The sequence below is a fragment of the Equus quagga genome, chromosome 8, assembly GCF_021613505.1.
Source record: "Equus quagga isolate Etosha38 chromosome 8, UCLA_HA_Equagga_1.0, whole genome shotgun sequence".
Classification (NCBI taxonomy): domain Eukaryota; kingdom Metazoa; phylum Chordata; class Mammalia; order Perissodactyla; family Equidae; genus Equus; species Equus quagga.
The window spans coordinates 10,138,637-10,160,394 of record NC_060274.1 but is presented as its reverse complement, the minus strand read 5'-3'; the positions used below and the strand labels follow the sequence as shown (position 1 = coordinate 10,160,394).

At 49.1% G+C, this 21,758-nt stretch overlaps 1 protein-coding gene across 5 annotated transcripts in view; it reads left to right on the top strand.

The window, feature by feature from the left end:
• Positions 1 to 21,758, top strand: part of ZDHHC14 (zinc finger DHHC-type palmitoyltransferase 14) — a 283,988-nt gene that overhangs the window by 242,564 nt on the left and 19,666 nt on the right. For all 5 annotated transcript variants that reach the window (XM_046670055.1, XM_046670052.1, XM_046670051.1 and 2 more), the window contains 4 exons: positions 56 to 104; positions 14,670 to 14,772; positions 15,906 to 16,015; positions 20,877 to 20,979. In XM_046670055.1, the coding sequence (XP_046526011.1) occupies positions 56 to 104; positions 14,670 to 14,772; positions 15,906 to 16,015; positions 20,877 to 20,979 (365 nt within the window). The remainder of the gene's footprint in view (positions 1 to 55; positions 105 to 14,669; positions 14,773 to 15,905; positions 16,016 to 20,876; positions 20,980 to 21,758) is intronic.

Sequence of the window (21,758 nt, the reverse complement as noted above, 5' to 3'; positions counted from 1 at the left end):
GGCTGTGTTCTGGAGGTGAACATTTGAACACTAAATTTTGGTTTCCTTCCCACAGGTTCACAACAAACGGGATTCCTAAATGCCCTGAAGGACAGTCCTGCAAGATATCCTTTCTGGTTGTTCTGGTTTTTCCAACGCGAGCGTATTAAGTATTGGACTGACCTTCTCCGTAACCTCTGCATCTTGTATCTGGTTCTTCTCATAAGCCATATTCTTTTTCTTTCTGTAAAGCACCCAAAGAACTCCCTAATATTCACTTGCATGAATAATTGCGTCTGAAAGCTTGAACCTTTGAGGGACTCATTTAGCCTTGATTAAATCGAAGCGCTCTTTAGCTAGAAAGTCAAGTGTGAATTCTTGCCCAGCCCCGGAAACCAGCGCTGATTTGTATTAAACCAGGTTGGTTTAAGGAGAAGTGAGGTTGCGGAGCCCCAGCTTCATTGTGCTCAGCAGCTGGTCCCTATGGAACATTTATGGATGCCCCTGTGTGGGCCCCCTTCTTGGTATGGTCACCAGTTGGGAATCCTCTGACCCTCATATGGATTCTGTCTAGGGGTGCAGTCCAGCATCTCGCTGGGAGGTACAGATAACCCGTATTTATTTCCAGGAAGAGAACACCTTTTCATAGCCCTGGATGGACTAAAGTTGGTCAATCTCAAGTCTTTTGGGTTAATCCCATCCTGCCGAACAGTATAAATGGGCGTGTACCATAGGATTTTGAACTTCTTGAAAGAAAAATGTTGGCCCATTAAGTGTTTGAATGGGCCCCCGCTCCCTCCCCTGTCCCCCTAGGTTTTACACTAATTAGTGCAGAGTCTGCCAGCTGGACCCACTCACCTGGCTCCATCTGGCACCCAGCTCTCTTTCTTCTTCGTACAACCAGGTACGTTGGACTTTAACTCCTCGTTACTCCCAGGAGTAATCTTCATCTTGTGGTAGAGAATTCTTAAAGAATGAAGGACTTTACTAAGAGGTACATGTCATGCATATCATTTAGTTATTAAAAATAAACTGGCCCGTGTCCCTGGGAGCTAGCATGTGTGTGTGTGTGTGTGTGTGTGCGTGTGTGTGTTGGTGGTATTTAGATAGATCTAAAAGCAAATGTGGTCCTGGATACAGAATTACATAATACGAAGTGTCCCCTTTTTGGTACCCCTGTGTTTATGGGCAGCACAGGATGCTGGTTGCGAGTACAGATTCTGTAGCCAACTAATCTCTTAAAAAGGGGCCAGGGTCATATGGAAGATGTGCAGAGGGGGCTCGGAGATTTCCTTTTACAGGGACGTCCTGTCTTCTGTTAATGATCTGGGAAGCTAGAGTTACTAGCAGTTGGCCAGAAGGAAAGGTGGTCCTGGGAATGAGATCTTCAACATCTGGGCTGCTAGGAACAGTTCCCATGGGAAATGCCATCCTTCCTCCCTCTCCCCAACCCTCCCACCCTCCACGGTCATCACCTCTCTGTGCCCTGCGATTTCCAAGGCCTGTTGCTTTGGCACAGCTTATAGCCAAGCCTTGTCTTTTCTTCCCTGAAGAAGCTCGCCCAAGTCTTTCAGGAAATCACTTACATCATGGAAACATGCTGGTGGTGTTAAGTTTCACCAATGCACCTCAGAACCAGAATTGAGGTCCGGGCTGCCAGCTGGAATGCTTGCTGAAGCCTCAGGTGTGTGGCAGCCTCGGCCGCCTCCCCTCCTCTCTCCCCGGCACCTGGCCTTTCCTGAGACCCTGTGCCTGTGCAGGATGCCCGTTAAGCATTTCAGACAATGGATGTCGATGACAGGGACTCCTCTCATGGGGGCGGGGAGGAGAAAGGCTGACCTGAAGCCTGGGAGATTTCACCTGCTTCTTTCCGGGGCTGCAGGCTACCTGCTGTTCTTCGTGGTTCTCCTTAGGATCACCTTCAGACACAGCACTCCCCACGGGGGCAGAGAGGACCTGTGTGTGGTTGGGTTTGTTGCTACCGATCTTCATCCTATTACTACAGACCTCCCAACTCGTGGATCTTATCGTATCATAATCCCAGAAGGAGTCACAAGGAAGGACGAGGTAGCGAGTCCTGGACTGGGGTAAAAGTCTTTTAACTCTGCTCCACCACAGTTAATTATGAGGTCCTGGGTCATTTCTTTTAACCCTTTTGTGTCTCAATTTTTTGACTCAAAATAGTCGACCCTTCTGTACTTGACAAAGGTATGCTGACAAAATCAACCGTATGGAATATGTGAGAATGCTCAACACAAAGCATTGCTGACGTGCATGTGAGAGTGACTTGAAGGAGGCTTCCTCTTGTGGCCATCTATGTGACAGGCAGGATCTGCCAGAACCTTCTTTTTTGACCGCACAGTCTGCATAATCAAGAGCTTTGTGTTCCCTGTAAGGGGACGAGACAAAGGTTGCTGATAGGGAGAGTGACAGTGTCTTTGAAGTGGGATGCTGACTTTGCTAGAGAAACTATTCATGTGGAGAGGGGAGGAAAGAGAAACGCTCCTATCTGGCCCAGAGCAAATTTTAGTTTCTTTCCCCTGGAAATACCATTCTCAGGGAGAGGTAAAGAGTTTCTCCTATGGCCTCATGAAAATCTCAGCCACTGCCTTTCCAAATAGTGTTGCCGTATGAGATGCTGACCCTCCTTGTGAACAGGCAGATGTTTTTCCCTTTGCTGGTGTTACCCAGGCATGTCCTCCACATTCAGGAGCTCGGCGGCCACAGTTGTGGCAGCCACAACCTGCTCTGACTGCATGCCAGCCTCTCACAGCATCTAGGACATCCTGGTCCATCCAGGCCAGGGCCTTTCCCAGCATGCTCTGGCATGTGCCGGCTGTGTTCACGTCCTGTTGCTGCTTTAACAATTAGCCACAAATGTAGAGGTTTAAAGCAACATCAGCTTATTATCACACAGTTCTGTAGGTCAGAAGTCCAGTAGACTCAGCTGGTTTCTGCTCCAGGTCCCAGAAGGCTGACACCAACATGTCGCCAGCCTGGACCCTTATCTGAAGTCTACAGGGAGAATCTTCTTCCAGGCTCATTCAGGTGGTTGACTAAATTCATGAGGTGTAGGACTCAGGCCCCCTGCTCCATTCGCTGCCTCCTGGCTCCCTTCCTCTTCAAAGCCAGCGCCAGTGGGTCAAGTCGCTCTCATACTTTGAGTCTCTCTTGCTTCTTCTTCCATCCATCTTTCTAACCTCAGCCAGAAAGTCTCTCCACTTTTAAAGATTGGCCCCCACCCTGATAGTTCAGGATGATCTCCCATCTCAACGTCCATAGCCTTCAAGCTACAGACTCCCTTGTGCCGTGTAAGGTGATGGGTTCACAGGTGCATCTTTGGGAGAGGCCGTTGTACTGTTGACCCCACAGGCCTTGAGGTAGGGGTACCCTGGAATCAGCACTCAAGTGCAGGTGGATTTGAGAGGTTTTCTGTCTGAACCCATCCATGAAGCTCACTAGCAGTCCATCACTTCTGAGTCTGTTTCTCCCCTCCCTTCCCTTTCCTGCCCTTTGTGTTAATCTAGGAAAGAGAGGATGGGAGACAAAAAGCGACAGGCTTAATATACATATATACACATACACACACACGTGTGTGTATGTATTTATATTTCCTCCCTGAGTTCAGGTTGAAAATGGTAACGGAATGCCCCATGAGATCCTTGTTGAACTAGCCCACCCTTTGCAATTTACAAGGACGATTATCATCATCGTAACTTTGCTCCTGCTCATTTGGTCCCCACTTAGCTTTGTGGCACCTCCTGATCCACTGTCATTCTGGGCTCCTGCCTGGAAAAAGGCGACCTACAGCTGAGGTCAAAGTCTCTGAGGGCAGCTGCCCCAGCCAACATAAAGGACTGTCTGATAAAACCACCCCATTTCTCTCCTGGAGAAAAGCCAGAGCCAGGAGCGAGATTCAGGAGGAAGCTGACAGCAAACGTGCCCACCCTCAGTAGGGGAAGATGAGCGGGAGGTGACGTGAGCAGTCTGAGCAATGCCCCCAGCTTGGATCTGCTGTATCCTTTTTGGAAGTAGAGGAGAATTTCAGGTTCTCAGACAGATCCATACTCAAAAGTGAGGTGCTGGGTTTTTTCAATTATGAAGCACATAGATTTTTTGTGACACTAATGTCCCTCCCCAGTCAATGGTGTGACAACCTGAAGCCCCTCTGTTCTGATGGAGTGTTTTCTGTTTGAAATAGATGCTTTGGAGAAGATTGCCTCCACTGAGTGAGTCTATTAAGAAATATTGAGTTCTGATGATTTATCGTAAGTTTGTATTCCAGAAGAAAAAGTATGCTTTAGGTTCTAATTGGTTGTGATGTGTTTTTGAAAATGTATCGTGTTGGTTATCACTGATCATATATGTGATAGGAAAGGCTGAGTGCCATCAGGATGCCTGTTCAGCATTTTCGGCTCCTCCGTTCCCTCTGGACACCCTGTGGCTTTGGAGGTGGCCAGGATGGATGGCCAGGTGGATGCTTCTGAGGGGCCACTCTCGCTCTTTGAGAAAGGTGTGCTAACCCCTGGAGCAGCTCAGAAGTGGCATGGCCTGGGGAGGCAATGGGATCACAGGGCTGGGGTGTTTGAAAAGAGGATGGATCCCGTTGTCAGTGTGGTAGGAGATTCTAGCATCAGATAAGTGTTGAACTCCAGAGCTCTAAGCTCCCTCCACTGTGGAGGCCCTGAGAGTTTGGCAGGCTCCTTAGAGGTAGTCTGTTTATGATGGATGAGACCGATCTGTGACATCTCTCACTCATAAAGCTGTCCTCTGATTGAGGGCAGTGCTGCCCACAACTTGTTCTCTCCAGACCTGCAGTCAGTGTGGAGCAAGAATCTGTGAGGTACCAAGTCTTTCAAACATGAGGAGGTTTTTCTGGCTAAATTGCCTGAGCACAGGACTGGAGTCCAGTGTGACCTTGGCAAGGGACCTCTGCAGGGGGTTCTAGGCAAGAAAATAACTTATGTTTAAAATTTCTCAGTGGCCTCCCGTCTGATCCCCTGACCATGGTATAAAAATATTTTGATGAGAAGTGAAGGCCCGAGCAAAGACTTCTCACAGTAGATTTGCTCTGCAAAATAGCCAACAAAAAACAATGTCGTTGATGAAGTGAGAGAGAGTAGAAACAAAGTCGGCTAATTGAAAACCCACCAAGACACCTTATCAGAAATGCTGACACGAATGATGGAAACACTGATGAACAAGAAGCCCTTCATCCGGCCCACATGAAACGCAGCAGGTCTTTGGAAGAAAGGGATCAGCCAGCTCATTCCAGAAGGAAGCCAAGACCGGATGACGTGTAGTTCCAGAGTGTGGCAAAGCCAGGAAGGAGAGGAGAACAGATAAGAAGGATGAGGGAGGAGTGGAAGGAGAGAGCACCATAAATGGCTGTGGGTGCAATGCCTGGCTCGTTTGTGGGCACTTTCTGGGCCCTTCCCTGTCTGCAACTCAGCCTGCCTGTGGTGAGAGAAGGGGAAGGATGCTCAGCCACCGGGGTCACCCTTGGAGGGAGCACTTCCGGCCTCAGAGCCCCAGCCCATCCTCCCTCCTCTTCTCCCTCTTTCCTCTCCACCTCCCATTGCCTGCTACTGTGACCTGAGACTGTTCCCTCTCGTTCCTCTCTGCATCAGAGAGGCAGAAGCAATGGGGTGGGGCCTCTTGGGGGTCAGTGGGCAGTGGGGTGGCTGCCCAGTACTATGAACTCTCAAGAATCCCCTGGGAAAGAGATGAAAGGAGTCTCCTCCAGAAAGGATGGCACTGAGTCTTCAGGCCACACAGCCAGGCAGGTTCCAACAAAAGACGCCTGCTTGGCATCTATTTCCTTCAAAATCAGTTTATTGAATGCCCACCACGTGGGAAACCTGTCGAGGTTACAAAGTCAGGAAGGATCCGCCCAGACCTTGCATGGACAGTCAATCAAAAGGGGGCAGCGTAGTGATGGGGGCAGGGTGATTCATTCTCCTCCTCTACAAACATCTGTTCACGCCAAGAGCTGGGCTGTAACTCTGAGTTCTTAAAAGCAGAATAAGTCTTCAGTGCCATAAAAAAGTCACTGAGTGCACTCCAGGTGGGGGTGGGGTCCAGAAGGAAGCGGTACATCCCGCGGGGAAGGCAGGAAAGGCTTTGGCAGGTGGCATCTGCACAGGGCTTAGAAAGATGGGTGGGATTCTCATAGGGCAGGTGGAGGGGAGACATCCCAGGCAGGGTGCTGTGGGTGTGTTGGGGAAGCGCAGACCCTCCGTTCGCAGGATGCTGGCGCCTGGAGCACGGAGGTGGTCCCAGTCACCAGGCCCTCTATCCTAATGGTGTCCGCACACAGATGCTCTTAAACACTCACACGGTGGGCACAGGGGAGGGCGCTGTGATAGCTAAGCCCTGATAGGGGGTGATCAGGAATGATCGCTCCCAACAAGGGGTGGGGGGTCCTGGCAGCATTAAATACCAGTGAAGCCGTGGGCTGCCTTCTTCCCCTGGACGCTGGGAACCAGCTAAGATTTCTGTCAGATGAATGACATCATCAGAGCTGGTTTTTTGTTCTTGTTTTGTTTTTGAGAATGTTCATCTCCAGCAAGAAACACAATGGAGTGAAATAGGAGCCATTGCGCGGAAAGGCCCCCGAAATTGAGATCAAGTGACAAGGGGACGGCTCAGCTGGGAGAAGCTCTGCCGTCAGATCTGGAGTGGGGGAGGGGGGAGGAGGAGGGGTCAGAACCGAATCCCAGGATCCACCCCTGGGTGGTCTGGGGAAAGAGTGGTACCGAGGAAAAAGGGAGACGGCTGGCGGTGGTTTGGGGAGAAATGAATTCTGTTTAAGGTGTGTTTACCAACAGAACCTAAGAGATCACATGCAGAAACCTCCACAGGAGCCTGGAGTAGCTCTAGGATCCTCTGTAAGTGCTTGCATAAAATACAGAAGGAAGAGAAAAGCATGAGCCTGACCATGATTACGTACAACCTCAGAGGAAATGTTACCAGTCCCACAGTGTCGGTGAGGCCACATGGCCGCGCCACCTCCTCCTGGCAGCCTTCCAGGGTTCTGGGAGGTGGAAGCCCTGAGGAACAGGCAGTGGGCCAGCAGCAGGGCCTCATTTGAGGAAGAGCCGGGAGAGGGAACCCCTGCCCATCAACAACCGTTTCAACACAACAGCATTAACGCCCAATTAAAAGGATTACGGTCATTTTTAATCATGATTTATTGTTCCCAATAAATGCTCCCCAAACGAAAAGAGTTTTCAGTGGTTGGTAAATCAAATGGTAATTGATTCCACATTTGTGGAGGCTTTTACTAGAAAGCCTTTTTATCCCCAATTTGCATTCATTTCGAGGCACAAGTGTCTGAAAGGCAAGGACGGCGTAATGGGTGGTCGTTCCGTTTTAATGGAATTTGGTAGAAGGCTTAGAGTTGGCGTGAGTGCCCACAAAAGGGACACACACTGGGCAGCCTGATGGAAAATGAACGAAGGCAGCACAGGCTTTCACTGAGCTCGGCATTCAAGGCGCGTCCATCCCGATCTCTGTTGATCCTGAGAGGGACCCCGGGAAACAGGTAGGACAGGTGTCCTTAGGTCTCGTACAGCTGGACCTGCACTGAGAAGTTATTTACGCTCCAAGGAGTCACCAGAAGCAGAGCACTTCTCCTAACTAATTACCAGCCAGGGAACAGAGATTCTTTCCCGTCGCCCCTCACCAGTCTGATGGAGGGAATTTCATGAAGAATGCGCATCCGATTATGTCTCATAGTCGGGGATGAGGCTGTTTGGTTTTTTAACTCACCCCAGTGATACAGGAACATATTCGCATTGTAACAAATTTCAAATAGTCAGAAACCCCCCAGTAAGAAGGAAATGTTGCTGTTGACTCTCCCTCCATCATTCTGTAGGAACCCTTGTCAGTTTTCGTGGGTCCTTCCAGATGGTCTTCTGAGAGTTTGAACACGTGTGTGTTCATACCCAGATGCCCATATACAGTTGGCGGGACTGCTTGTACCTCAAAGGGTTACACTCTCTGCATGTCCTAGAGTTTGATTTTTAAATATCTCCTGGAGTTATTTCCGTGTCCACATATAGATGTACCACATTCTTTTTTCAGCCGCTTTATAGGATTCCAGAGTATGGATGAACCTTAGTGTATTCTTCTGTTGATGGATATTTAGATTTCTTAATTTTTTACTGCTCAAAAACTGAGGTGGTAGATTTTCTTGTTTGTACTCTTTGTGCACAAGGGTTGGTTTTTCTCTAGGACTGACAACGAGATGTGGAATCACTGAGTTGAAAGTTAAGCATATTTTAAATGTTGATTGACGTGCCAAATTGTCCCCTAAAGAGATTGTACCAATTCTCCATTTCTCCACACCTTCACCCACACTGGGTGTCATCAGGGCTGTGATTTTTACCAACTTGATGGGGAGAAAAAAATTCATTATTTGGATTTCCATTTTCTGGATAGTAATCGCCTTGCACATATTCTCATGTTGTTGACTTTTTTTTTCTACTCTCAATGTGCTAATTCACACCTTTTCTCCATTTTTCAGTTGGGTTGTTTGTTTTTTTCCTGTTAACATTTTCTTTACGTATTCTCAAGAATAGTCTTGTAAATATCTTTTGCCAATTTTTCCCCCAATCTGTCTCTTAGCCTTTAACTTTACTTTTTTAGACAAAAATGTTTAATTTATTAGCAAAAATCAATCTATAAATCTTATACTACTTGGCTCCTGGGTTATGAGCCTTATAACTTTGCCCCAAAATTATATGAATATTTCCTTTATTTTCCTCTAATACCTTTATATTTTGTTTCTTAAGTGTAGCACAGTAATTTATCTATAATAGAATTTTGTGTTTGTGGTATGAGCTGAAGTTCTGTTTTCCCCAAATGTTTAGTGAAGTGTCGCATACCACTCACTATGCTATTCTAATAATTCTCAAATTTTGGGGTCTTGGACTCCTCTATACTCCTAAAAATTATTGAGGACCCCAAAGAGCTTTTGTTTATATAGATTATATATATATATATTTGTACACATTGTGTTTGAAATTAAAACTGAGAAATTTTTAAAACACAAGAATGAGCAAGCTCTCATGCCATTACCTTAAGACTGCGAACATCATCTTGTAATCACGCAGCCTCCAGCAGAAGCCACTGAATGGCAGAATGAGAGCAAAACTGGTAAATAATGTTCTGGTATTGACAGGAAGATGGTTTTGACCTGGAGGACCCCCTGAAAGGATCTTGGGGACCCTAAGGGTCCACGGGCCATACCTTGAGAACTACCACTTTCAGCTCTAATCTGAAATGTCTGTTTCGGACTCTGTCCTGTCCTCTTGCTGTTCTGGCCCTGTTCTTACCTTGTGTTGCTTGCTAGAAAAGCCTTCTCCCACCCCCACCCCCACCACCATGATGTTCTTTTTCAAAATTTCTTACCTGTTCTTGTACATTTTCTCTTCCTGATGAATTTTAGAGTCAGTTTGTCGAATTCCATTTTAAAAATTCCAGTTGGAATTTTGATTGGAGTTATAGTGACAACATAGATTAATTTGGGACCATGGCACCCCTTTATTGCCTGGTATACAGGCATCTAGGAGAAAGGCATTTGCGAGACGAAACGATGATGGTCAAGTGATCCAGTCTGCAGGGTCTCAGCGACTTTCCATTTTCAAAGCGTCTGCCGTGTCCGTCATCAGGACGTCGACAGCCCCCGCCCCAGATGCAGCGACGGGCTCTCAGGGGACCGGCGCACAAACCGGATTTTCCTATCTCTGTCTGAGGATTGGAGGGTCGTCTAACTGATGAGGAAAATATGCTGACAAGTTCCTGCACCTAAATATCTAGAAGCATTAAATGCTGATGTAGACAGTCTAAAGAACAGGGGGAGCGATGGCCAGTGTCTGCTCTCCCATCAGAGCTCTTCCTGTCAGTGAGCATTGCCTCTTTTCCTGTAGTTTTTTTTGGGGGGGAAGAAATGCTTACCAACAACATCTATTTCTTATGTTTTAAACATCAGAACCCAAGGTGCAGAATAAGATGCATGTCTGGTGCCCACAGAGAAATGCCCCTCAAGGCCGCACGGCAGCCGGGGCCTGGTGGGTCCAGTGCTCAGAAAGGAAAGGGCTGAGGCCGGGCCTTGGACTTCAGCGTTCCCTGGTCTTCTGGAATCTGGGGGATTTGGGTCAATGAGGAAACCCCCATGAAATACAAACTTTTTAAAATAAACTATGATCTGGATTTGGCACTTGGCAAAAAATGCTGTCGCCAGCCTGATTGCTGCAATGTGGCGAGATGGGCGATGACATATTAACAGAGACGAGTTCTTCACCCAGGGGTGGCTCTGAGGCCATAGGGCTGATGAACAAGATTAACATCACAGGCAGTTTCAGCCTTGCTGTCATGAGGTCTGAGGCCCCAAAGTTAGGACCTGTCAAGTGACACTGCCATAGCTTGGGGCCTTGGGAAGGGTTCTTTCTCTCCTGGAGGGTCTGGAAATCAAGTTCTAGTTCTGTTGTGCCATGAACTGCTGTGTGAGCTTTCGTAAGTGGCTTGACTGCTCTGGGCCTCAGCTTCCTACCTATAAATTGAAGGGATTAGAATAAATCAGGACATCTTAACTTGGGGTCCATGTGTATCCGTGGAGGGGCAGCTTGGGAGTTTTTAAGCCTCCTGGAATTATAAGAAAAAAAATGTGTTTGTGTGCATTTTTTCTGAAAAAAAGAGTGAGACCCCAGAAAAGTTAAAAACCTTTGGTTCTGAGCCAGCCCTGATGGCCTAGTGGTTAAAGTTCAGCATTCTCACCACTGCAGGGCCTGGGTTCAGGGTTCACTTCCAGGTCACAGAACCACACCACTCGTCTGTCAGTAGGCATGCTGTGCCGGCAGCTCACAGAGAAGAACTAGAAGGGCTTACAACTAGAAAGTGCAACTATGCACTGGGACTTGGGGGAGGGAAAAAAAGAAAAAAAGAGGGAGATTGGCAACAGATGTTAGTTCAGGGTGAATCTTTCCCTGCAAAAAAAAAAAAAACCTTTGGTTTCATGATCTCTTACCTTTTCTGATTCTCCAGATACTTGGGTGTCCTCACCATTCTGCCCAACATGATTCCCACATCCCTGCAGGGCTGTCTCCCCTTGCTTACCTTCCCTCGGGCAGACGCCCCGTGCCCTTAGGGCAGGGAGCATATCCTTCCCCAGCCTCCCCTGTCCTGAGTGCAGAGCCGGGTGCCCAACAAGGCACAGAGCAAGCTCTTCTGGGAATTATGCAGAAACTCGGTGGAAGCTGCTCTGCCAATCAGCGCTTTTCGAAGTCTCTTTCAATTCCAGAATCATCTAGTGAGTGCCTCGATGTGTGATCTCTTGGGCTAGGGGCTGTGGGGGATTTAAAGCTATACCCCTGGCTACAAAAGGGGTTCACTGTCTTACTGGGGGCTGGGAGGGGACCATAGAGGCTGGCAGTGGTAACTGCTCTAATTTGGAACCCATCTCTGATGAAATAAATGCCCAACTGCTTAGGAAATTGGCTCCTACTGGGGTTGGCGTGTTTCATCTCATTTCTCTTTAAAAAGAAAAGTCAGTAAATGGGTTTTGATACATTTAAGAGAAATCTATGTTTCTTAATGTTATTATGGAGTAGATATTTTCAACATCTAGCTGTTGGTGAGTGAGATGTGTTGTTCACATATTTCACATCAGGCTGAGAGTGAATTTGAAGGGGAATGGATTCCTTAAGTGGCCATACGTTCAAGAGTCCCTGCGGAGGAGGGTCCCCATCACCCCAGCAGAGGTTGGGGTCAGCCTAGAGCCACTTGTCCCTCAGCAAGAATTAGGAAAGGAACCAGCCCGTGGCTTTTCTGTCGTCCTGGTAGAGCCAGACTTCCAGGGTTCAAATCCTAGCTCTGCTGTTTCTTAAGCAAGTTGCTTAACTGCTCTCTGCCTCAGCTTACCCATCAGTTAAGTGGGAACCGCACTTCTTACTGGGTTGGTCTGAGGATTAAGTGAGTTCATCCAAGTGAAGCCGTTAGACTAACAGTGCCTGACACATAGCTAGTGATGCCAGCCACTGTTATGAAGGGCGATGATGATTCCTTAAGACACACTGTGGGAGAAGCGTCAGCTGTGTGGGGGAGGAGCGAAAGTGGGCTGCCTCTTGCATCCTACCTTGAATCATGTCATTTTGACACAGCTGTGTGCTAACAGTGAAACCGCCTTCTGCTATTTATAAAATGTTTCTAAAGCACATGAGATATTAATATAGCAAACTGCATTTTTTGTGTGTTGCTGTAAACCTTTCAGATTCCATGTCTACTGGCAACAATGCCTCTTTAGGGGGGTAATTGTTTTAAGCAGCATTGCAAAAGGGACAGAATCTGGGCAGTAGCCCCTTTAAAGTCTGTGACCCTTCACTTTCCTGTGCCGGATTTTATGTAGTTCGCACGTAGGGATGTTCTGTATATTTTGACATCGCCATCTTTAAAACTGCCTGGATTTGAAACTTTTGATGACATACAGGCATTTCTGAGATGGAAGTTTGACTCTTCATGTGTTGTTCAGAAAATAAAGCTTTTAATCTGTTCTTTATTCTGTCTTTTCTGCCCTTGACCTTTTCTTGCTCCCATTTCGTGGGGCACCTCCTCTTTGATCTTCCTGTCTCTTGACTTTCCCTTCCAGCCTGTGCAAATTCATCGCCAGGGTCATCTCCCTTTATGCAGTTTTTCCGACTCAGTCCTCATCATTTTCCTGGACTCCACTTCACGTCAGCTTTCAAACCAGTGCAGGGCACAAATCCCATGTGGGTTGCCTCCCCTGTCTGTCCCCTCTTGGGTCTGGAATGAGGGTGGGAGGAGGGCATGTGTGATCCTGACCTGTGGGAAGGCAGTTGAGAACAAGACCATCTTTGCTGCCGGGGCCAAAGTCCGTGTGTCCGCACGTACACACAAGGCTTCTCGCCATAACCATTTGCCCACCTTCACTGGAGAAGTGAAGATGTTGCCCAGGCCGCTGGCAGCCCTGGGGAGGGGTCTGCGTCTCTGCATCGTTCTATTGCCCCACTGATTCTCCCTACCCGTCATCTTTATCTGCTTTTCCAAAATACCACCTTAAGTTTTTCTCTTCTCACGAGATATAGCTACTCTCCTCTTCACTCACCTGCTTCCTCCAGGAGGACAGGCCAGAGCCTGCTGAAAGCACCGTGTGCTGGTGATCTCTAAGACCCCAGCTGCTCTGGGCTGTTTTCCTCTTGGCTAGCTGGCAAAGGGCCTCTATTCTTCTGAGAAGTCTTTTTAATTTCAGGGTCATGCTTTTCTGCGACCTTGAAGTTTCTAGAGGTTTAAACTTTAGAAAAGTAAAGTATTTTTTCTACTTCCCCAAGAGCAGACCCAATGGTTTGTCCTAATGCTGAAAGTCAGTCAACAGGCAGGAGCCCAGTCATTTCTCCTGTTTTGTATGCAGCCCCACATGCCCGGGCCACGGCATTCGTTAATAATGACGTGGCAGATGATGGCGCTGCACTGGATAATTTATGCATGTCTCTGGTCTAAAGATGAATTACATCCAATCCAGAAAAAAAATCAATGGTGATGTATTAAAGTATGATCAATGGCTTCCATCCTTGGAAGTAGGAAGAAAGCAGGGCATAGACTTTCTCCAGTCTGTAGTTTATTGTTGAGAGATGCGTCTACGTATTTAAAGCCCCAGACCTACGATGAATGTTGTGTTTCCTCAGAAACATCTGTGTCTTGTAAAGAGAATTTTAGAAACATTTGGGGGCCAGAAGAGTTCTCTAGTCTTTTCAAATTTCGACACTCTTGGTCGATTTATCTTATCTGTTGAAGAATGCCAAGCTTTTCCTCCTCTGAGGACAGCAGGTCTTGTGGAACTCTAGACTTCCCGTCACTCGGTGTCTAGTGAGCAGTGGGGTCTCCCAGTTTCCCATCAGTCAGCTGAGGACAGCCTTATGTGTCAGAGTTGGCTGGGGGGCTGGGAAAATGTCCCCTAAGTAAAAATACCTCTCACCCTGATGCCACTCTGAGAAATGCCCCCAGTGGTTCAGAAGCCCAGTTCAGGTGGGGGTGGGCAGCCACCGGTGGGTGAAAGGGCCGTCCAGGGAGACAGAAAGCATGAACATAAACCCTGTCTGGGCTGCAGCCACTGGCAAACAGCCCTGTGCGTGACCGTCCACTGTTGCTAGCGTGACAAGTTACTGACATCCTCAGCATCAGGCCAGGGGAGAAACCTGGTGTTACTACAGTCCTCAGCATCCTGAAGCCGAAATCAGTCTGTGATTGAAGTGATACTCAGTGTTGTGTTCTTTCATTGAAGGCCTGGGCCGCGGCCAACTCCAGCCAGCGAGCTTCCTGGCTTTGCAGCCACAGTCATTGGCTACACAGCGAGTCACAAGGGCAAGGTGAAGGTCAAGAGGGGAGGACAGCAGAGGAGCTGTCAACCATGAAAAAGCAGACAAGCAATGTCGAGGGAGCCCCCAGTCATTGACCACGCACGAGTGCCGTGAAGGTGAAAGAGAGTGTGGCATGGTGCCTGCCCTGAGGGCTGTCCCTCTGGTTGGGATGAACCCCATGAGGCTGGGTAGACCCAAGAGGCCTGATTAAGTGTCTCTGGGTGTTTTCTGTCCAAACTGCAAGTCATCCCGGCTCCTTGGGGACCTGAAGAGCCTTTCCCGTCCTCCCGGTTCACCTCCTTGACTCCGGGTCACCGTGCTGGAGGCCGTGGTGTGCTTCTTCTCTGTCTGGTCTATCGTGGGGCTCTCGGGTTTCCACACGTACCTGATCAGCTCCAACCAGACGACGAATGAAGATGTAAGTTCCTGGCAGTAGGGGGCGTGGGCATGTTCTTTTGTGCTCAGAAACAGAGGGGAAGAGGGGAAGAAGAGGTCGGGGGCCAAGGTCTTCCACACATCCCATCCCAGACGTGAGTGCCTGGGAGTGAAGAGTGTGCGGTGGAAGCATTTTCATACCCTGTCTCCAGTTTCTCCATTGGGAATCTCTCAAGTGCCTTGCTTTCTGACCACATCAATTAAGAGACTAGAATCGGCCACGTGACACCCAATTCTGAGCCCCGAGGAAGAGATTCTGTTCTATTCCTTTTAAATCATTTTGTAAGCAACTTGTCACACCTCCCCTACTGAAGAGAGACCATGGCAGGCTGACATCTCGGGGTGAGCGCATGAGTCTGCCTTTCATATTTAATATCTTCCTTTCGTTTTTGGAGGAGATTGCCCTGCCCCAAAGTTTCACCTTTGCTCCAGGATTATCTGCCTATACCTAAGGCAGATGGAGAGCGGGGTATAAAAACTGGAAACGGAGTGTTGGAGAATGTTCCTTCATAAGCCTGGTCCTCTTTTCTCTGAATATTTGGGTTCTGACACAAGAATCTATCGATAAATGAATTAAATGTCTCAGAATCAGTCAGGCTGCCTTAAAGTTTTGAGCAAATTGGTGTTGATGAGATATGCAAGTCCAGAGAATATTAAGATACTTATTAGTGTTTAGTAACTATGAATATTAGTATCTATGAAATTATTTTGGCAACCCCGAGGGTGAATTCAGCCAGGCTATAAATTGGGAATTAGGGAGCCGCATTAACTCTTTCGGCCACCATTCAACTAATTACTATTTAGCACATTAAATGTGAGTGTGAAAAAAATCTCCACTTGCTCATGTGAGCTGGCCTTTTATTACCACGTAGGAGAAATCAGAGATTATTGTCCCCAGAGAATGTTACTTTCTCCCTAATCTGACCTGCTGTTTTGGGATATTTCCAAATTTGGGAGTAAAAGCCAGTTTTTCTTGAGAAAAGTATCTCAGTTTCTCCTGCTGAAGAAATGAATAGATTATTTGTATTCTTTACACGCTTCTCATGGTCCCATTTGCCTAAACTGGGGCATCGGTATGAAGGCTATTGTATGTTATTGACTCTCCTTTTCTTGCAGATTAAAGGCTCTTGGTCAAATAAAAGAGGTAAAGAAAATTACAATCCCTACAGCTATGGGAATATCTTTACAAACTGCTGTGTTGCCCTGTGTGGGCCCATCTCTCCCAGGTAAGATTCAGACGGCATCGTGCCCTTGAACTGACCTTGGGAAAGCAGACACCTTAGCTGTCTTAGCACAGGCCCCCGGGGTAGAGAGCTGGCCTCTGCTGGTGGGTTTGCTCACACCCCTGCAAGGATCAGCTCAGCCTTCCACGTTGCGCTGCACAGACATGGCTTCAATGAAATAGAGACCTGGCTCCATTTGTTGTGTTGTGCTCAGCAGCTTTTTGGTTCTTCCACTGAATTTGTCAAGTTTGGGGGAAATCCTCTAAGGATCAATGTAGAGAAACTGACGGATGTGATGCCATTAATTATTGTATGATGTTGCGCATCCGTGATGCGCAGGGAGCTGTGGTTAGCATAGTAAGGGAGCCAGGACACACAGGTAGGAAGCAACTAGAAAACCTGTAGGAATAAGTAAGTGCTAAGGGCTGAGTTGCGCAGAAGATAAATGCTAAAATAGTTCAGAGGGAAAGATAAATGTGGGCCAAAGGAGCCAAGATGTGGTGATGATAAAACAGTAATAATATTAATAATGGCAGCAGCTGACACTTATTGAAGAGCGCTATGTTACGCTCTGCCTTCAGTCCTTTGCGTCTATCAACTTTTCAAAGCCCACTCTGTACCGATAAGGTAGGTACTATTATAGCCCATTGTACAGAAGAGGAAACTGAGGCACAGAGAGGTTAAATAATGTGCCCAAGATCACACAGCCAGTAAATGCTGCCTAGTCAGGACCCAAACCCAGGCATATGACATCAGAACCAGTGTGTGTGTTGACTGGTGCGTGCTGCCTCCGGGTCCAAAATACAGTCGACTCTTGATTATTTGTGCGTTACACCCATGTAGAATATTTCCAACAGATTAATCAAACAATCATCAAAAATATTTATTGCGCAAGTATTCCAGGTCTATAGAATGAGATTCCAAGCCGTTACTGCTTCCTCCCTTTTGTTCTCTAAATGTGTAAAATGGAGAGAAACCACAAAACCACTGAGGCTGGCTCCAGGGCAGCCCCACTCTTCGCCTAGACTTTCAAGGCTGGTCCTCAGGGGTATGTGCTCACGGAATGCAAACTTAATTTTATTATCCGCTTCAGTGAAACATCATTAAAGGGGTAAGAGTGATGCTCCCCTCTAAAAATTCCAGGCATATGTTCCAAGGCCATTTATTGATTGGTCCCGGGTTATGGTTACTGGTGCTATTGGGTAATTAGAAATTGATTATTTTCCAGGTTGAGCCTAGAAAGTTGGGAGCTCAGTGTGCCACTCTCCTCCAGAATTGGGGGCCCTTGTGTTCCCTCTGACCTGCCCCTCAGAGGCTTCCTCCGGGGGGTGCTGGCAAGAAGGGGTACCCAAGGTCTCTGGATGGAGGGGCTGCCTTAGGCCGACGGACAGGCATGCCCAGGCAGGTGCCAGCCAAGGCATGGTGCTCCACCAAGAGACTCTCTCTCTCTCTCTCTCTCTCTGTGTGTGTTTCTCATGAGCACATCGTTACCCCATTTAAGAACATTTTAGAGGCAACGCAAGCGCCAGATTCTGGGCCCACAGGTGGCTCTTAGCCCCTGTCTGAGGTGAGGGACACCGCTCAGCAGGGGCTCAGAGAGCCCCATGACTCTCGAGGAGAGCCCCGGACTCACCCAGGCTGCCTCCTGGGGCTCTGCAGGCCACAAAGACCGTCAGGAAGTGCTTGGTTTTTCCCAAGTTGGCTGGTGTTTCCTGTTGATGTGTTTCTTTGTGGAAAGCGTGGACAGGACATGAAACGCAGACTGGAGGCCTAGGAGGGGCGTAAGAGACAGGAGATCCGAGCCAGCATCTTTCCCTGTATCTAAACCGTGCGCCTGAATCCAGGAAGGGAATCTGGAAGTCTCCAGTTTTGTCCAAATCTCTTCTCTGGTTCCCGAGTCCTCGATCTGCATTTGGCGCCGCTCTGTATTGTTTATAGAACAAGTCTTGTCACAACTGAAATCCTTTCTTCCACAACTGGATTCAGCATGCTGTTTTGGCTGAGTTGGGGCTGTATTCCTTCCAAAATCCATGTCGCTCTGGCTGGGGCACTTCTCAAGGATGGGCCTCCTCTCGGAACCCCTTGACTCGCTCAAGGGTTTGCACGAGGAAGATGGGCCACTGATCCCTCCCGCTCTGCCCATAGGCTCCCCAGGGCCGGTCTGGGCAGAAGTGAGCGGGCGTGGCGTTTGCCTTTGCTCCGCCCTCCCGTGGGCTTCCTTGCCCCCTCCTCCCTCTGCCCCACGTCATTCAGGCCCATCTGCTGAGTGGTGTCCCCCACCTCAGACAGGGGCTAAGAGCCACCTGTGGGCCCAGAATCAGGCACTTGAGTTGCGTCTAAAATGCTCTTAAATGGGGTAACAATGTGCTCCTGAGACAGAGAGAGTGTGTGTCTTTTCACATTTCCCGGTGAGAGCTACAGACCACCAGGGCAAAGACCCACCGTCAGTTCCCTTCACAGTGTCCCCAGCGGGTGGCAGTGAGTGGGAGTGGCCAGGTCTTGGGAAGGGGATCCCCATACAAGTCTGGCAGGAGGAATGGAAAGTTGGAAAGACAGAAATCCCAAGGTGTGGTCAGGGTCAGGCCCTATGAGCTGGTGCTGTGGGTCACAAGTCGTTAAGAACTCACTTGGCCGCTATTATCAGGCATGCACTGTGTGGCAGGCTCCGTGCTGGGTGCTGGGGTTGCCCACGAGAGAGCGTGCATCTCATGGGCGATACAGACCCATCCATGGCAAGTCTGCAGTGAAGGAGGGGCTGTGATGGGGGCAGGCGGGGTGCAGGTTCCGTGGGACACCTGGGAGGGCTCCCCAGAGGAGGAGGGTCTAAGTTGTGATCTCTTCTAAAAGATCAGTAGGAATTGAGGGAAAAGAATTACGGGAGAAGAGACAGAGGGAACAGCATGTGCAAAGGCCCAGAGGTGAGGGGGGAGCCTGACTTGTCAGAGGAGGAACTGAAGCAGTTGTTAGTGTGCAGGAGTGAGGGACACATGGAGGGGCAAGGCAAGAGATGAGATGAGGGGAACGCGACCCACGTGGGCCATTGTGAGGGCCAGAAGGAGACTTGGGGAGGAGTGCCACGGCCCTGGGTGCGTGGCTGGTCCCTTAAACAGGCTGAACTCATAGGATGCAGCCTGACAACTTTGTCTTTTCTCCCTGCGGGCCCGTCAGACTCTCTTGATGACCTAGTTCTTTCTCTGCCCCTGGATGAAATCCCTTGCAAGGCCCTTAATTTCTCCTGTCACTTAGAAAAAAAAAAAAGACTCAGGGCACTTTCATTTCCTCCAAAATAGTGTCATTTCAGTGAATCAGAACTCTGAAGTTGATTGAAAGTGAACACTTTCCACTCCTTCATCCTACCCAGGTTAGGATTTCAATTTGTCTTTTGGGGGAATATAATTCAACCCCCGAGATGCCCCTTCCAGCCAGCTCCACACTGGCTGTGTCCCAGGGGACCTGCGTCTGGCCTCTCAGCCTGGCCTGGCCCAGCTTCCGGCTGCCAGCCTCCTCCCGGGTATCTCATCAGCCAGTGAAGATGACTCCTTTCCCAAGACATCCTTTGCTCTTTTGGCCTTCAATCTTTTATACCCATGAAGGTGGGTCTAACCGGGTCTAAGAACCCCCATTGGTCCTACATGGGGAGTCCAGCGCCTCCCTTTGGAGGATGGGGGTTCTTGTAGCCTGTTGTTTTTTTTCTGAACCTCTGGGGATTTAACTGAAATTGAAGCAGAGAGAGTCCCATTTCGAGATCCTGCCACAAGTATTTTTCAAAAGCTTGTTATTCTGTCACTTGGAGACCTGAAGGTCGTCGTTGCAATGATGGCTCCCGTCCTCTGAGGGCCAGACTGACAAGGAGGAGCATCTTCAGCAGCCTGGCCCTCACCCTCGGGATGGGGGGTGTATGTGGGCATGGGGATGCATTTCGGGCGTTTCACAGAAGGTGCTGAGGACTTCCGGGCAGGTTCTGTGCTGGGAATGTGGTCCCAGCCCCACATAGTGGGAGGCCACACGGGGAGCACCCACGTATTAGCCGAACCTCCTGTTGCCCTTTGCAGTTCTGCCCTTAGACTCAAGGTCAACACTGAGCCCTCACTCAGAGAGACACAAAGGGCAACTCTTTGGATGGCAAGGTGAAGCTTCCCCCTTGCCTTTGTCTTTACAAACGTTATGCAGAAAACTTGCCGTTTTATTCATTCAGTGAACAGGCATTTGCTCAGCTCCTGCTGGATATCAGTCGTGGAGATACAAGGGTTATGAAGACCCAGTTCTTGCCCTCATGGAGTTTGCATTCCACGACAGGTGCAAGTGTGGAAACAGGGGTGCCAACATGATGTGACACGGGTGCCCAGGGGCCTCCAAGGGCACAATGATGTGCCCTGAATCCGGGGACATGGGCCAGGGGCTGTGGGGGAAGAAAGGATGAAGACTGCCCTTGGGAGCTTGCAGGCTGCTGGATGAGATCGTATCAAATCACTGTGACACCAGGCAAGGCTGGACAGGAAAGCTGGGGCAGGTTGTGTGAGGCCTTGAAGCTGAGCTAGCAGGAGGGGTGAATTGAGCGTGATGGTGATGTGGGCCATGGACGGGAGGGGCCAAGGCTGGTGGCAGTGAGGCCAGCGGACGAGGCGGGGCTCTGTAGTGGTGACAGGGAGGGAACAGGTGCTGCAGGCATTGTTAAAAGCAAAAGGAACAGAATTTGATGTTTGATTACGCATGAAGGTGAGCAGAGGTGCATCCCAAGGTGCCTGAGGTGGGGCCCGTCACAGAGAGAGGGGGTCCACAGAGATGGAAATTAAAATAGCCTTGATGGCGTCTTCGGCTTTTTATTCACTCTTTCCCTCCTGTTTTGTTTTGTTCTCTCTTGTAGCCTCATTGACAGAAGAGGGTACATCCTGCCTGACACACCCCAGCCAGCTGCGCCCTCCAATGGGATGGCCGCGTACGGGGCCACGCAGTCTCAGAGCGACATGGTAGGGGCCGCCTGCAGCTGGGGCCGCAGCTCCCTGCAAGGCTTCTCTTCCGCTTCTGTGTTTGCTAACCCAGTAACAGCCAGTCACGTCTAGCAAGCGTCCAGACCGAGCGACTGCAGGGCTCAGATGAGGGGAGGGAAGTGTGAAAGTAAGACAAGGTCCAACCAAGGCTTATGGCCGCCGAGCGGTTGGCTTGTTGAGGGTTGTGTAAGGGGAGGTCCACGTGCAAAACGTCTTCCAGAAACAGCTGTGGCACCTCGTGATGGAAAACCCCTTAACAGAACCAGGGTGTTGCCTGGAGGACAAGATACAGCAACCAATGCAGGGCCGGCTGTTTGGATAGTCCCTTGTCCCATTCTGTTCCTTTGCCTCAATCTGTGCGGACCCTCCCCACCCCCACTTTAAGTGTGCAGTGGAGAATGCTGCCAGTTCTCCCCACTTTCAGCCACATCTTAGATCAGCCATCCGCACCTTAGTGTGAATAATCAGACAAGGTGTTCATTCCTTCACAGCAAGACTCAGCGAGTGCCTCGCAGGTTGTGCGTCCACGGAGTTGTGGACAGCGTGCTTTGTTTCCAGGCTGCACATGGGAGACTTGGGGAATGGGGAGTCTTCCCATGGGCCCCTGAAATCACAGCCTGGCCCGGCCCTGACCCTCAGTGCCTTAAAATTCCTTCCGTGTCTCTAAGGCAATGGCCTTTCTCTATCTGGAACAAATTTCCCTAAAGAAGGTCTGTGTTTCTGAAGGGGACCCGGTCTGTGGCCCCGGGCACTGTTTG